Genomic DNA, 17722 nt, shown 5'->3' with positions numbered 1-17722 from the left:
TGCTACACTAATGCCCTTAACATTTACTCATGTCAAATGTATGTTGATTGAAGTGCCAATAAAAAAAAACAAATTTAAAAAAATGTGTTGTGCGTGCCAGTCTCAGTCTCCAATATCATTATCTCGATGAGCACTACTTGTCCGGCTCATATTGACTCAGTGATGGATGGTTTGTCTCTCATTCTCTGCAGTTTACCGCATCAAGTTCAACCAAACGTACACTGAGATGAACCAGCGTGGCAACGAATGGAAGACTGTGCTTGGCGGCATCTTCCTCTTTGTTGGCTTCACCGCATTCATTGTCTGGTGGCAGCGAGTGTACGGTAAGGACAAGAGGGCATTTTGGGATGTCCTGGGCAATAGATGTTTTGAGATTTGGCAAAGTAAAAGGAGGTGGACAGAGGGCGCAGATGTGGTTGTAAAAACTAGAAACCAAATTTGTGTTGAGGGTTTGCGGTAGAAGACATGTGATTTAGGGTAAAGGTCAAAGGTTACTAGAATGAGGGATGCAGATCTCGCTCAAATGTTTTCATCAAAGGGGGAAAGCCATAAAATTCAGGGTGGGAGCGATGCAGTTCAACAGGTTCTTACTGCAAACCTCCCTGTAGTCCTTGTCTATGCATTTCCTCCTTTTCATACTTGAATATTCCAGAGGTATTCTGTACTTCAGAATACCACCCCTCCCCAAACAGCATCAACTGTGTTTCCAAAGATCCAGTCCACCATTGCGTTGTAGTCTGGCACCTTAATGATGACGCCTACTGCTAAAAGACAAATGGACCACTCCCATTGAACCAATATTATTTTAGGCCTTTGTACGTCCACCCATGCCTCCTTATCTACCACCAGTTGAAATTTGTATCTTTCTCCGGCCTGAATGAGATCTCAATCCCTAAGCTGGGGTTTGCTTGTTTTTTCTTCTTGCCCTTTGTAACTTTGTTTGCTGCCCTCACTCCTGCATCTCTTCATACCCCTATCTCCCTCCTTTTTCCATTTTCTCTTCTCCCTCCTCCCCAGCTGTTCATACGGAGTGGAGATTTTTACCCTTTCAATCACCTTTCTACTACATCTGTATTTCCCCTCCACCAGCTTGCACTGCCCAACTTTAACCCTACCCTCTTGAGCCTGGAATCTCCTAGTTTCTCAAGGTGTCCTGCTCTGCAGCCCCAAAGCCTCTAATTGTTTGGTTTTCTCCTGCAGTGTACCCACCAAAGCCGCACACACTCGCTGACGACTGGAAGGCAATGCAGACCAAGCGGATGCTGGATATGCGTATAGGCCCAATCCAGGGTTTATCGTCCAAGTGGGACTATGAGAAGAATGAGTGGAAGAAGTAAATATTTCTAGGTCCAGGTGAAAGAGCTAGGCTAGCCGTGGTGGATCGGACGCGGTCTTTGAGCCAAAAGGGAACATCAGATCGTGCTTATGCCAACACCAGTAGGGTAGTACCTTTTCACAAAATATTCTTGCCAAACTCCCTTTGCACCTTAATTGTTTGCATGTAAATATAGTGTTCTAGTGCACGTTCTGGTAAGATTTGTAGACCGAACCAATCCTTTGTTGGTGGATTTTGGGGAAATCCTTATCGATCTGCATCCTTGCCCCAAGTGCGACATAAGTGTCTTATTTTTGTAGAACAACTTCTCCAAGTTGGAGCAATGTAGTTTGTAACTCTGCCAGCCCAACCAGTGGAAATAAAACACGTTTGTTACCTTAATTTGTCGTGTCTTTGTATTTTGGAGAATGAGGTCTTTTTAAAGGTGACTCCACCTGCCAGAGAGTCCGTTCATGGTGTGCACCATCTGCGGTGTGCCCTGAGCCAAGATAAACGTTATCCTTTATACTTCAAAGAACCTTTCTCGTTGGCCCTAGGCAATTTCAGCTACTTTTGAGCAGTTGATTTGTTTTACTGTGCATTTGTTACTGGGAAGGGTCTTATCACAAAGCGCTTGCCGAATTTCATGTTGGAGTTTTTGAAAAAGTTCTAATATATACATCTGGAGGTAGACCAGCGTGATGAGCTATGTGTGTATATCTGTGTATGTCTATATATTTGTGTATAAATGTACGTGTGTGTGTATGTGTATGCATGTGTGTGTGTGTGTGTGTGTGTATATATATATATATATATATATATATATATATATATATATATATATATCCATCACACAAGGTTTGCCTGGAATGAGGGAGCCACAAACAGGAAAATTCGATTTTGCCTTTTAATGATGATGCAAACAGCGCAGGAACAGCTTGCTGCCTCACAAGAATAATGTCCAGCCCTGACGCGTTTCGTGCTCTCTGCCGCACTTCAAAGGGTTGAGGACTTACTGTGAATGAAACCAGTCTTTAATGCCTGCACCAGTCTTTGATAATCCCCGCCTCAGTGGGCGTGGCCATAACCATGGCCTGATGGTTCTTGTAGTGCAGAAGTTTTTGCGTGTTTCATTCTCGGTGCAAAATTGAAATAAAATCCCCCAGTGGGTTGTGGGGTCAGTGTCACAGTTCAAACACCCTGGAAGAAGTGCTGAATGTACGAAACGCATCGGAAAGGACTTCCAATTGTGTCTGCGACAGCCTGTTGTTTCTGCAAGTATTTCTCCATTAAACGAAGGCTGATTGAAACTTACCTCTGTGGCCTCCCTCATCTGCAGGCAAACTTGTGTTTGAATGTTAGCGGCACTGCCTGGGCCGCGAGGAGAGACCCGCTGCACGCTGTGCAGTCCGGCTGGTGCGACAACCGTCGTGCCAGCTTCAGGGGTGGTATGCCAATGGAGAGAGTCACGTACAGACAGAGAAACAGTTCTGTTCTCATTACAACCCACTTGGTGTTATAACTTATTACGGGTGAAGGCAAGGCAACTCACTTGATGAAAAGGTCGGCACTACAAGACCCAGAAGGCCACGTCGGTGGCCACACCCACTGGGGCGGGGTACTTAACAAGATGTATTCAAGTGCCAGAAGCAATTGCCGAGCGTTCACTCTGAAGTGAAGTCTTACCCTGGAAGAAGTGCTGAATGTACGAAACGCGTCGGAAAGGACTTCCAATTGTGTCTGCGACAGCCTGTTGTTTCTGCAAGTATTTCTCCATTAAACGAAGGCTGATTGAAACCTACCTCTGTGGCCTCCCTCATCTGCAGGCAAACTTGTGTTTGAATATATATATATATATATATATATATATATATATATATATATATATATATATATATATATATATATATATATTATATATATATATATTATATATATATATATATATATATATATATATGAAGCAAAATCCCACGATGAGACCTCGCCGGGTCAAACAACGGTCACAGACTCCAATTGTGGTACAAAAGAGATTTTGTTTATTTCAACAGCATGGCAAGAAGACTCGTTTTGACTGCAAGCCTGTGTTTGTGTATGTATGTATGTATATATGTGTGTGTATATATAATAGTCTCTGAAGGATGTTGGTAAAGGCTTCCTAAAATTAGATTTACATCTGCCGACTCAGGATTTTATCAGTCCTTTAAATGGGTGGTGAAACAACCTGCGCTCCACCATTAGTCTGTCATGTCTTAGTTGAAAATCACCCACTACCAGATATAAGGCGTTCACCATCACTGGTGCCCTCCCTGCCACAGTCTGAGTGTCCACACAGTGAAAGGCTATCCTCCAAAGCATGGTGATATTTTGCCAAATGGCAGTTCAGGTGTCTCTGATGTAAAAAAATAAATAAAAGAACAACAAAAAAACTGGCGAGTACTCAAAATGTGGTGATTGGCAAAGTCCTAAAGGAGTTACATTCACAGTGCCTACTTGTGGTTATCGGACAAATGTTTGTTACTTATTACTGCAACCCATCCATGACCTGCTGAGCAATACTGCACAGGAAGGGTTTCTGGTAACTATCAGTCCGACAAGATTGGTTCAGGGAAACAATGGAACACCAAACCTTTCGTCAAATGAATAACCCTTTCAAAATAGCACTAAGAAAACAGTGAAGTTACTTTAAAACTTTTTTTAAAGTTCTAGTCTAGTGTATAAAATGAGTGGTAACCACACATTACAAAACAAGCATTTACAATGCAATGGTCTCGGCATTGTTAAAGTTAGAGCTATTGGCATTGCTCATGACATTTTTATTTATGTTTTTGTTTTTAAAATATAAATACATGGCATTGTCATTTACAATGCCAATAGCCTAATCGCTCGCAAATGTAAGACCTATTGCATTTACACTCGGACAGAGAGCACACACACAAAGCCACCCACACACACACAGAGAGCCACCCACACAGTCATTCACATCGAGCCACTCACACACACACACAGCCACAAAACTCATAAAAAAATAACAGGGGGGAAAAACTACGAGCACCAGTATGCCCAGCGCGGTTGAATGAAAAGTGAATCCCTTGGCAGCACAATGATTTGACGACACACCAAAAATACATGCTTTATAAATTGCAATGTGTCTGAGTGCGGCCAATCGGGAAACAGGTTTATGCATGCATATCTTTAATTTACATTTTTTTGTGAATTTAGCTCAGATCTACTAAACGAGCACACATCTTTCACTTCAGGAAGTTTTGCAATCAAACTACAATTTGCAACTTAATGATTTATATGAGCGAGAAAAAATACAGCAATAGGCTCCGCGGCCAGCACATTCCTTCTTCCTTTGCAGTCACCCCTGCCTCTTGGGAGTTCTCAGTGCAAACCTGAAACATGTTTCCTACATGCTGCTGTGTGGCCCACTTTGGCATTTGGCGTTAAGGCACTGAAAGCCTTTTATTTGACATTTCCATTTGTGTTTCTGAGATGAATAATGCTAGCATTAAAATCGTAGGAAAACTCGGCAGCATGAGGCCTGTCATCCAGAGAATAAGGAAGTCTCCATGTTTCACACAAAAACGACACAGTGGAGGAAAAGACATAAAACGCGATTAAAAAAAATAAATGTGCAGGTCAAAGGTCCAGCGAGGAATGAAGAAGGATTTATGAGGAATGTTGGACCTTTCAGAAAGAATGCCAATACCTGCGGGCCTAGACTGTCCTGCCCGGGGCAGAAGTCTTCTGTAGTCCCTGTCCTGTCAGCTGGGCGCTGCTCCGGGCAGAGAAGGGAGAGGGCGAGTTACCTCTTGGCTCTGGCTTTGGAAGTGGAGAGAAGCATTCCCGAGCTTCAGTCCCAAATGCCACTGACAGCCTGTGTGATCTATTCTTGATCTGGCCACTTACTTCCCCTGTCTCGCTTAAGTCCGCTGTAATTGGTTAGCACTTGGTATCTGGCCGCTCCAGCATGCAGCACTAAACACAACACATTGATTAATTGTAGCTTTGCTACTCGGGCCCATTTGCTCCCTGCCATGAGCCACTTTGCCATGGACTGTGTCCATCACCAGGGAAGGCTATTCCCCGCAAGAGTCAGTGCGACTCTCTCTGGAGGCGGAGGGGGCCTTGAAGTCGATGACAGCGAGATGGACTCTTTAAACCCGCGGCGGATCCCTCTTGCTTTTACTGCCTTGTTTAAAAACACTTTGCAAGCATTTTCCAGTTGTCTGTCACTACTTTTATGTCCAGCACACGTCATGAAAACCGCGCAGTAAAAGCCACTTTTACAAATGCATTTTAAAGCATGCTGTACGTTATGTTCCCTTGCTTATCTTAATCTTTACGAAAACAAAAACATGTTAGCCTCCGATTTAAGCAAGAGCTTTTGTCACTCTTTCTGTGAGGTGACCGGCCATCGCGCACTTACTGGAAAATCTCCAGTTTCCCACCTCTTTCTTTGACTAATTTCTTCAAACTTAGTGAATGCCTGGCTGGTTCCCAGAGTAGAATGACCACCTCACTCCATGTAATTACGTGCAGTGATTCCATGCCTGAACTTTCCGCCTACAAATCTTTGATTTCAAGTGTGCTAAAAACTCAATTAAAGCACAAGCATACATGTCAATTGACCCAATTTAGGCGGCAGTCACTCGATTTCTAAAGCAAAACATGGCTTTATTTGCGATGTCTTCCACCTAAAATTGCCTCTGCTTAAAAAGAAGTCAATCGGGGAAATGCATTCTCCGGTTTTATTTACAGAATCTCCTACTTTCTTTTTTTTAAAATGTTTGCGTGTCTGAAACTACAAAACCCAGAAGGCATTTTCAAACACAGAGGGAGGGAAGTTTTCACCTGATCCGGTGTAAATATTAGTTAGCAGCCCTTATCACTGAGGAATTTAGATGCCACCAATGACACTGTGCGTATTGCCTTACTTACGGTCTACATGTTGTCTATGCTGGTGATTGAGCGCCTTTAATTAAGTCAGTGCCCCTCGGTAGTTGCAGTGCTATTTATATTGTGAAATGTTCTTTTGTTTTAAAAATCTACTCACCCTATCTCTCTGCGCGATTTTTGAGAGTGGGGGCAAGAGGTCTTGAAAACTCGATATTCATTCTCTAGCAAAACAATGACCTATCTCTGCGTCACATCTTTCAACAAGCAGTGGCGTAGCATGGTCGGGTGGAATCCCGCCGCGGCCGCCCCGGAAGTCAGGCACGGTCGCCTGTGACGGGGGCGGGGCCACGTCCAGACCGGAAGAGGAGGCAGGCGGAGTCGATGCGTCTCGCGGCCCGGGACTCCTGTGAGCGGTGTGGAGACCCGGGGCCGCGCTAGCAGGAGGTTGGGCACCGCATGCTGAGAGAAGAGTCACCGACATTGGCCAGGTACGTTTCAAAAGGCTGGTGAGCTTGGTGCACTTGTATGTGTGTGTGTGCGTGTATGCTCGTGTGTGTATGCGACGGTGACGGCGGGGGAGGGGGAGTGCGACGGTGACGGCGGGGGAGGGAGGGAGGGCCTCGGTGCACTTGTGTGTGTGTGTGCGCACGTGTGTGTGTATGTGTCAGGGGGGGGTGTCTCTGTATGTATGTATGTGCGTGCGTGCATGGGCGCTTGTGTGTGTGTATGCGCATGCGTGTGTGGTGCTTGAGCTTCCCAGGAGACAGCGCCTGGCCACAGCGCGCGTTCCAGTTACAAATCGGCTCGAAGGATGCGCGTGGCCGAAACTGTCTCCTGGGAAGCATAGTCGCTAACAAAAGATCTCGGCGGAGACGCGCTTCCGCGCGTTTAGCCGAGACCTAAAAAGAATGCAACAATGCATCTCATGGTCAGCAAAAACAGCTAATACTTTTCCAACCTGGTTAGCGAGTTCTTAACATCCTAACACATTGTAGCCATTTCTAGGCACTGTGCTAAATTTTAGCTAAAGCATTAAATAGCAAGCCTGTGTTTGTCAGCATACCTCTTTTTGTTAGAGTAGACGAGTTGCTAATTTCTTATCAAGGCTTTACCTCTAATGGAAAAACTGAGCTGGGCAGAAGGCCACTTGTCGCACAGCTCCCACTGTTGCTACAACTGAGGCTAGTTGGCTCTGCAAACCGGTGTGACCACTGGCTTGATAGGCTTAGCACGAAGTCCCCTCTAACCTATAGTCAGATCCCCGAATGTTTTAATTTTTTCAAATGCAGTTTTGCTTTGTTAGAGTTTTATAAAGCGCAAACTTGACCCGGTATCCGAGCGCTTTACATGAGGACACACATTCATTTTTGTTAAGCACGGGGAGATTAAGTGATTTGCCCAGAATCACAGGATGTTCAGCGTCATTGCTGAGACTCGAACCCGGTTCCCCAGGGTCAACCGCCCTAGGCGTTGGGCCAACTCCTCTCCCCGAGAGAGGAGTTTTATAAAAAAAGGTATCAAAAAGACAAAACAACATGGTCATGAGTGGTTAAACGTGGTCAAAATTTGTAATCTCACTTCATATACCAAGTATTTTCTTCAGCAACAAAAAACAATGGAAACCTGTTAGCCACTTCAGTGAACGTCCATGATGTCATGGCAGCGTCCATAACTGAAAACAATACAACATTAGCCTAATAGTAAGGAGACCTTATACCAACATTTCTGCGTGTGTCTAAGAAATTCACTCATCCTAAAGAGATTAGACTGAAAGCAGGCATAGAATAAAAATAGAAAAAGCTTAAACTGCAACTATTATGGTGTTCGTGACATTTTACTGCTAGTGCGGTAATGGTGGTACCTCCTGCCTCACTGCAGATTGAAATGCAACATGTAAAATACCAAGTTGGCCTTAAGTGAATTACGCATATATATATGTATATGTATGTATATGTATATTCATTTCCAGGCTGTATCTTGCATGGAGAGATACAGGGGGTTACTGCAATGGAGTGTGGTGGTGCAGAGGAGAGTGAAATGTGACCGTTTTACATTTGGACATCAAGGGGCATGATAACTACAGGGTGCAGACCTGAGCCATATGCTATGGGACTGCCCGCAGTTGGGTACCTACTGGGAGGAGATAACTGATTTACTTTGTAAAGTAACCGGACGACAGATTAGCGTGGATAAGGGAGCCTGCCTACTGCACTGGTTTCCACATATTAGCAAGAACAAGATAACTAGTAAATTTGTGGACCTGGGGTTTATCCTAGCTAAGAGGGAAATCACATCTCATTGGAAGGCAGCGACCGGCCCCAGCTACGTTAGATGGAAAGCAGCTGTTCTGATGTGGGCGAAGAGCGAGAGTTCAGTACGATCACAACAAGCTTATAGATCCCATAATGATAGGGCACTTGAAGCGGCGTGGGAGTCCTTGGTGATAGAGCTCCAGACCTCAGACTTGAGAACTGAGTCGGACTCTGGCACTTCGACGGAGGACGAGCACCAATAGATGATTTCCATTGGCCTTGGGGAGAATAATGAGGGAGGGGCCTCCAGCATCCGGGTCACTCAGGATAATTGGGACTCTCATTGATGCGGTGGCCAACACTTGACCGGAACATTGGGATAGCCATCAGTCAACACTCATCCTCTTAGGATTGTGCGCCAGCAGCAGGAGTGGGGGGTTAGGGGTAGTTAGACAATGAAGGCAAACCTGATTCAGGTGTTGTGTATTGACTTGGAGTCCGTACTTCCAGCCGAGATAGACTGCAGAACCAGGTGCATACCACAACAGAGCGGGCCCAATCCAGGAGCAGCGCGACTTTAACAGGGATTTTATTGAATGCCTCCTTGGATTGCTAAACTAATGTTGATGTTCACGCTAATATGGAAGAATCGACTCTTTGAATTGATGATGGTCATGTCTCATGTCTGTTTGTTTTCTTTTGAAATAATAAAAAGATTTTAAAAAAAGAAAAAATCAAGGGGCATGATTTTCAGGGCTGTCTTGAGTGTTGGCAGAGGGTTGATGGTCCTCTTATCTATAAGGGAGTTCTCGTGAGTGGCCACTAGAAGGCTGAAACCCCTAGAGTGAGATGAAAGACTGGACATTTCAGCAAAAATCATGCTTGGACTATCTGATCACAGATTGTGAAAAGAGATATTAGTTGGTGTTTGAAATATAGTTTGCACCACAGACAGCTTCACGATTTAAGCTAGAAGAGTTGTAGAAAATGATTGATATGGTGAAGTTATCTTTAGGAAATACACTTTTGATCAGAGTAGAGTATTGTGCCACACCACATAGAACAATGAGTAGTATATTTGTTAGACCTTGCCCTTTTTCAGGGTCATCCCGAGACTTTTTGCCTTAACCCTCCTATTTTCTGAACCTGTTTTTGTTGGCTTTTAGGATGCTGTGCAGTTTACCACTGCTAACTAATGCTAAAGTGCTTGTGCTCTCTCCTTTAACATGGTAAAATTGGTTTAATCCCAATTGGCAAATTTATTTTACTTGTAAGTACCTAGTAAAGTGGTACTGCATGTACCAAGGGCCTGTAAATTAAATGCTATTAGTGGACATGCAGCACTAATTGTGCCACCCAGCCTTTGAATCATGTCTTGGGCCTTGCATCGCAGACTTTGCGGACAGTTTAAAATGCGATTTAGACCTGGCAAAATAAACCATTTGCCGGGCCTAAACCTGCCGTCTTAATACAGTATTACAATAGAGGGTCTGGGTGTTGACAGGATGGGCCATCCTGGCTTAAATAGGGGAGTGGAGTGGTCACCTGGTACACTAACCCTTCAAAGACTACCTTAGCTTGCTCATAAAGGACTTCACACAAGCCTATTGTACACCCAGACAGACTGGGGGGACCAGGGCAGGAAGGCAGGAAAATTAAAAAACCTCTGTAAATGGGGTGGGGGGCTCCAGACGCTTCTCCCACTTTAAAGGAGGCTCTGGGTATAAAAATGGGACCCTCAGGCCCACTCTGCAGTACACTCCTGGATATCCTGTGGATACTATAGCAGGACACCCTGCTGCCCTGTTGCTTGAGGTCTGCCCGGCTTGCTGAGAAGGAAGCCCGGATCTGCACCCTTCCTTCCAGGCTGAAGTTACTTCAAGGGTCAGCTGGCTGATCTGTTTGGAGCTACAGGGACACAACCAGCACCAGAGTCCCCTCTGCAACTGCCCTGATGCCACTAAATCTGCCTGGACCTGCATGAGCTCTGCTGAAATGAGTTCCTGATCCTCAAGAGATGTCTCAGGTCCTGGTTCCTTGGTGTGGCATTAGCAGAGGTGCTCCTTGAAAAGGAGAAATCCTGAAATTCTGGGCTCTTCGCAACTGAGTTTGGGGCCTGCTTCGCCAAGATATTGCTGCCTGCCAACATGAATCTCCCGTGAACCTGACTCATCGTGCTACAGCCAGCAACGCGAGATCTGCACTAAGCCTTACAGCATGGAAAACCCAATGTGACTGCTAACACGAATCTCCAGCAACGATCATCAGTGACATCTGAAAGGATCTTCATGCTACAGCAACAACCATCCGCGATGCCCGACCTGCTCTTCGTGCTACAGCGACTACCTCCTCGTGGCCTCCTTCACCCCGAACTGAAATCTTCGCGCTGTATTTTAGCAGGTAACTTTTTCAGTGGGACCAACCTGGTCTCTGTATCCTGCCCATGCACCATCCCGTTAGGCCTGAACTTGTGACTTTCATGTAGTCTTGCACGGCCAGATAACTGTGTAGTACTTAGTGCCTTTAAGCACTATACTTACCGGATATTTTTAAAATTGCATAGAACTCTGGTTCTACTGACTGGATATTTGTTGTTTTGGTCTTGGATACATTTTCACTCGGTGTTTCTAAATTAGTGTGATTTTACCTGTGTTTTTTCACTTTATTACTGTTTGTGTGCTGCATAAATTACACATTGACTCTAAGTTAAGCCTGACGTCTTTTGTGCAAAGCTACCAGAGGGTTAAGCACAGTTAATTCAGTGATTTTTTTAGGTTCACATTGACAAGGATTGGGACTGTTGCTTGAGTAAGTTTTCACTCTCCACAACTAACCACCAAATTTCTAACAGTATTCAACTTCTTTGGATCCACCTTCTGACCTGCACCATCCTCAAAGCCAGTGGCATTACCCACAAAGCCATTGTAACCAGCACCCTGGTCTATCTGACCGTCAGTGCACCTCGGGTAGAATGCCCCCAGACTGGAGCCAAAATGCTTAAAGCACACGGCAAAAGGTAGTCTCCAACTCTGCACCCAGAATCTATAATGACAACCTTGTATCCATTGGGACCACCCCAACCCTGCTTCAATTTAGGAAAGCTCTGGTGCCACACCTCTTCAAAGAACACTACATTATGATGCTGTAAAGGTTGACTGCCGCTCTCTGAACTCATCTCACTGGGCAATTGCTCGTTGACTGTCTTTGCCTTTGATCCTGTACAGCACTCTGTCTCTTGGCTAGGTTCATGCTATACAAGTACCACGTGCATACCTGGCGGGTGAGGGCCTCGGCACTGCAGAAGAGAAGAGGGTGGATTTACTAACATTTGACATTGGTAATCTGTTAGTCCCTCTAGACAAGCGATTTATGATGCATCCTAGACTCGGTGTACTCAATGCTTCTTTGAATTTGAGGCTGGAGACCATAGATCCTGGAAGCCGAAGAATCCAATTCTGCAGAATTCCGCTTTGGAACAAGAAGCATCATCCGCTGAGTTAAGTTGACGTGTTTCAAGTGGTGGGGAACGAGGAAGGGAAAACAAATTTTTAGGCATCAGCAGACAAGTGGTATGAAAAGCCAAATTAGATGTCATGAAAGAAAGTGGCCTACAAGCAAATAGATCTAACCCCCACAACAGCCATCAGGCACAGCTGTGGGTGTGCATGCCTAGTGAAGAGAGTATTTCTCCCTGATCCTTTATGCTCTTGGACTGAGTTCCAATCCAGGGCAGATCATGTGCACTGGCGTGCTGCAGCAAGAGTTTAGGTCCGTGAGACCTCAGTCCTATCGGGTGATACTACATGGGCAGATGTTTTTGATGTGCGTTGGATAGGTTGTGGCGTGTACTGGTGAGGGAGTTCAAAACAAGAAAAAGGAGTGGTTTCTGCTGAATGATTTACACGTAAGTTGTGGTGGAGAATTCAAGGTGCTAAAGCAGGGCTTGGAGATGAGGAGCAGTGGTTTGAAGGAGAGACGTGGTTTATAAGGGAGAGGGAAAGAAGCTGTGGCTGATGATGTTCCTCAGAAAGGACAACTCAGAGTAGTAATCATCTAAGCGGACTATGATCATAATAAACGCCAAAAAGACTTGCATAGCCGCTCAAGCGCTCAGCGTACTGAAAACCATAAAATGCACATCTATCTCTTTACGTTTCTTCGTCCTTCCCACTGCTCAGATCTGCGTCCAATAACACAGTACAACACCTTGAATGTCCCCACACATGACATGGAAACAATTCCCATATAGGATCAAAATAAAGAATGAACTTCCACCCACACACCGTGCACAATGTGGCATGCGGCACATGTAGGCAAGAGCTTCAGTGTCCCACATATGACTAGTAAGCATTATAAAATTGTTGCAATAGAATATAGCATATACAGGTTAAAGAGTGCAAGGCTCGATGAAGAGACCTGTGTGACCCCACATGGAAGGGTGAAAGGGGAAAATTGAACTCCTCTAAGGCAACAAACTGCTCTCTATCTGGGAGAAAAGACTTCTAAATCTAAAGGGCCTTGTCCCTGATCCCTAAGGAGAATAAATGGTCTAGAAGAATGCTGTGGTTTATGATGTCGAATGCTGTAGAGAGATCTAAAAGTATGAGAGCAGCATCTAAAGTTTGTCTGATTTCTTCGGTGGCCGTAATGAGGGCTGATTCAGTTCTGTGCTAGCTTCTAAAACCAAATTGGATGTCATTAAGGTTTTGATAAATGCTGTGAGCTCTAAATTGATGGCCTTTTATTCAACCTTTGCTGGAAAGGGCAGGTGCAAAATAGTGCGGTAGTTATTGGGATCTTCAAAAACATGCTCTGAAAATATCCGACTTCAAACAACCAATTGAAGAAGTCTAAGTTATCTGGCTATCATTTCTGGAGCCAAATGCAGGATTCTGGGAGGGCACGGGTCCAATGGGGATCCAGGTTTGATCTGGCAGAATAAAGCCTGCACATCACATCTGCTTCAGATAGCGTAGAAAATGAGCCGAGCCTCGAGTTGCCGCTAAGTGGCAATGCTTTAGATCTATTGGAAGAAAATACTAAGTTATTATTCTGATTAATTAACTTAGTGGAAGAGATGTCCATTGTATCTATGAAGGGGGTAGGAGATAGGCTAACGGAAATAGTTGTATATGGTCTCCACCTTGGACTTAAAAAACAAGGCCAAGGCATTACAGAACTCTTGGTCTGAGAACTTACTTTTAGGGTCGGCTGCCTTGGTTAAATGTTTAATGCACGTAAAGAGTTCCTTAGAGCAATGTGCAGATATCTGAATCTTGGCTGTAAAATGAATAGCCTTAGCTTTCCTGATCATCTTCTTGTAGACTAGGATGACTTGATCTTTCTCTAGGACATCAAACTTAGTCAAGCATTTTCTTTCATGTCTGCGGCATGCTTGTCTTTCTAATCTCAATTAGTCAATGAACCAGGGTTCAGATGGAGAAAGTCTGTGATGTTTACTCATTTAGACTGTAGCAATGGAATTTATGGTGCTATTGATCCATTGAGAGCAGATCCTGATCTGGGCTCTTCTCTGGTGCTGATTGAGCTACGGAAACCCTGAGGGTATCTGAGGTGATTTTGTACCAGGAATGGTAGACTGTGCTAGTCGTTGGTGGGCCGCTGTAAAAAAATGTGTACATGGCTTTAAGTGAAACGCAACTGCATAGTGGTTAGACCATGGTAAAGGAATATTTGTTGAAAAGGTGGAGATAAAGATGAGATTAGACGTCAGGTATCCTATAACGCACCCACTGGACCAGAAACCATGGCAGGAGATCGTTACTTGGCATTATGAATGGTAGATACTGATATTCAACATTTGTGTTTCAAGGCTTAAGACTATTTTATAACATTTGCCTACCAGAATTGTTCATTGTCTTAACTTGCCTCTTAAAAGTTGCAATAGCGAGCTACTATAGAAAGTGGTAAAGGGATTAGAACCCAAATACAGTATGAATACAAATGCCAATCTCCTTCAGAGTTCAACATTTTAAAATGTCCTCCTCAAATATCACTTAATCACACAATGTAGCAATGTCTGCTGTGCTTTGTTTTGTCAGGTCACAGGCTGTCATTCAGGGTACTAGAGGGCATTATAAAAAACAAATAGGGACTTTCTCTCTCCTGCATACATTCCCTTGCTACCTGCATTTTAGAAGTATCTTTTATTTCGCTGTAAACACCACAAGGCTTATTTATGAGCCCTTTCATCCCTTTTGTGGTGCCGGTGCATCACTTTTTGTGATGCACAAGCGGCGTAAAAAATTAGCCTCGTTGCTCCATATTTACAAAGTGAAGCATCTAGGTAGATGTGCCACTTTGTAAACCCCTGCGCCACATTATACCTGTGCCAGGTATAATGTATGCAGGGAGGCGTTCTGACTCAAGATAGGGCCATAGAAGTGACGCAGTGAAATCTATAAGATTTCACTGCGCCACTTCTAGGACAAAAATGCGCTAATATCTTACACCTGCCTCATGGTAGGCGTAAGACTGACGCAGGCACATTTCATATGGGACTTGCCCCATGTAAAATAACCCATTGCTGAAGTTGCTTCACTTTTGTGACACACTCCAGCAATGCGTAATTTTTGCACCTACAGATCCGTCAGAAATACTGACTTTTCTCTAACTCCTTGCGTCATACTGTAAATATGACGCCTCATTTATTTAAAACATTTGTATAGTGCGGCTGTCACCTTACAGGCATCCTGGCGCTGAGATCTCCAGAGGGGGAAAGCTAGGAGGGCGCAATGAAAAGTGACGCATCGCTGTTTTCTCGCAGCAATGAGTCACTTTTCATAAATGAGGCCCCACATTTATAAAAAAAATTCCCTATAGGTCTGTCTCAATCCCTTTTGCTCCATCTCCACTTCAGATATGAGTTGCTTCTAACCACTGTTTGACTCCGGCATCAGTAAACATTGTAAATATCCAGTCTAATAAATGAGGCTTTGTGACCCACCTTAACCCCTTCCATGCGGGGCTGTTTCCCCCGCTGTGCTGGGGGCGGGGGGGGGGGTGCGTACAGCGCCCCCATGCTCATGACGAGATCAGCTCGTCATGAGCTACGGCGCTCCGGTGCTCATGACGAGCTGAGCTCGTCATGGCCACACCCGTTCCAATGGAACGCTCAGCACAGCAGGGGAATCAGCCCAGTATGCGAGCATTCCACGGAACGGGCAAGGTCATGACGAGCTCAGCTCGTCATGAGCACCGGAGCGCGGTAGCTCATGACGAGCTGGCCTTGTCATGAGCACTCAAAGGGCTAAGTTGTAGCCAGTATCACATATTTAGTGTGAAGTCACTAAGGGGTTTCTTTTTCATTCTCTAGTACCTTTGTTGATGGAAGAAATATTTTTCATGTTCTGTTCAGACATATTTCCCAAGCTGTTGCGCTTTCAGACTCCTGAGATTTGAGAAGTGGCAGTGTGGGGAGATCAGGGCTGATCATTCTGATGATCATTACTGTGTTAAGTGTCATTTCTGTATAGCTGGGTCAGTATTTGTACTGCAAAACTTCATGGAGTAGCTTGCTACTTCTCTGAAAAATACACACACACACTTCACCAGGTGAAGTAACTGCCACAAGATTCACAAAGCAAGTGTTCGTAATTTGCAGGCAAAAATCTAGATCTGTTTCTTAACAATGATGTATGCAGGGTGGCTCTGTCCTGTGTTGTACACCAAGGATGGCATTACTCCAAATTCCTGGAAGTGGTTAGTATGACGCTTGATTTGCCAGCAAGCTGGACCCATATTTTGAATGTTGGAATTCTGCTCGGTGTGCCATTCTTTCAGTTCCACATAAACTCGTGCCTGCTTCCTCACTGTCGTCAATTTACACTGTCCTCACACCTCCAGGTGCGCTCGCACAGGTAAGAGCGGTGGGATGGGGCGGAGTGGGGGTGGGGGGAGTTGACAAACGACAGGATAGGTAAAATTAAATGAAAAATAAACAAAACCACTTACCTTGTGCTCGCCGCATCGCCAACTCGGCAATGCGATGAGCGCAAGGAAAGTTGTTTTAAATAATTTTTTTAATTTAATTTTACTTATCTCGTCGTCTATCGACTTCCCCGCCTCACCACTCTTAACTGTGCCGGCCGCGCCTGCTCACCTCATTTATTTATAATGTAAGCTTCCATGTTTTCTCCATAAAGTTGCCCTGTGCTTTGATGCAGTAATTTTCACATCCACCATGTACCCAGTAAAGAGGGTTGGGATGGTAGAGTCACACTGCAGACACAAGCAACATATTTTTTTCTTTAAAGGTCTCAGTTTCACTGCGTCAGACCGTAAGAAAAGAGAGCGGTTGTAAGGGCCGGACATTAGTTTGATACAGATACGAATTCCATCTACACAGTGAAAATTAGTTTGCTGAAGTGGTTTATTTATTTTTAAGTTTTATATAGCGCGAACAAGATCCTGAAGGATATCAGAGCACTTTACAATAGGATGGAAGGGAGGACAAAATGCCATATCGAAACATCAAATGGGAAAAGGAAGAAATACAATACACAGATGCAAACGGGTAACGAAGGGGGTAATTATAAGCAGTAAAACAGTGCCGTATCAAATGGAGTTTCTATGAAAGCAGGAGCAATGTCACCGAGCAAGTGTGCCGATCTCTCATAAGGTAAGAATTTGCTCATTAGGAATCTTTTAGCTTCCAATTTGAACGCTTGGTTTTTGATAGGATTGTGTCTCCCATGGTTCAAAGAGAAAGCACATGGAGCCGGTGGGTGCTGAAGCCTTTGACTCTCCTGTTGATCCACCTGATGGTTCCAAGCATCCTTCTGGCGCCAACAATGCTGCGGATGGTACTATGGACCATTCCGGGGAGAGTTTCTCCAGTCTTCGAAACAGCTCTGTACTTTCCACTACTACAATGAGTGAAAACAGGTGGATTTCTCTGGTTGTTGGAAAGTTGAAGAAATGCAGTATTTCTGCGAAGAATATAACTGGCTACTTTAGAAATAAAATAATTGAGCTGCTCATCCTATAGACAACTGAAAGCACTGGGCATAATTAAAACCCAGGGTGTAGAGAACTGCACGATAAAGGACAGAATGTTACTTATTATTAAAAAGGCAAATAGATCACAGGACATACATTTTCAACTGCTCGTGTCACTGTAGATAGAACTGTTGTTGAGACAAAGCATGGAAAATCATTCACATTTGATGTATATCATAGGACAGGATGCCACATGCTGTGTTTCGTGCAGCGTACAACGATTGAGAGC

The 17722-nt window shown here is 44.5% G+C and overlaps 1 protein-coding gene across 1 annotated transcript in view; it reads left to right on the top strand.

Moving 5' to 3' along the window:
- The window catches only part of COX4I2 (cytochrome c oxidase subunit 4I2), a 137454-nt gene extending 135737 nt beyond the window's left edge, over window positions 1–1717 (top strand). Inside the window, exons 4-5 of the mRNA XM_086932703.1 lie at window positions 192–323; window positions 1201–1717. Coding sequence (XP_086788829.1) covers window positions 192–323; window positions 1201–1337 — 269 coding nt within the window. The 3' untranslated portion in view covers window positions 1338–1717. The remainder of the gene's footprint in view (window positions 1–191; window positions 324–1200) is intronic.
- Window positions 1718–17722: the final 16005 nt, after the last annotated feature.

Source organism: Lissotriton vulgaris, chromosome 7, assembly GCF_964263255.1.
Source record: "Lissotriton vulgaris chromosome 7, aLisVul1.2, whole genome shotgun sequence".
In the NCBI taxonomy this organism is placed as follows: Eukaryota; Metazoa; Chordata; class Amphibia; order Caudata; family Salamandridae; genus Lissotriton; species Lissotriton vulgaris.
This window is presented reverse-complemented; position numbering and strand designations above follow the sequence as displayed.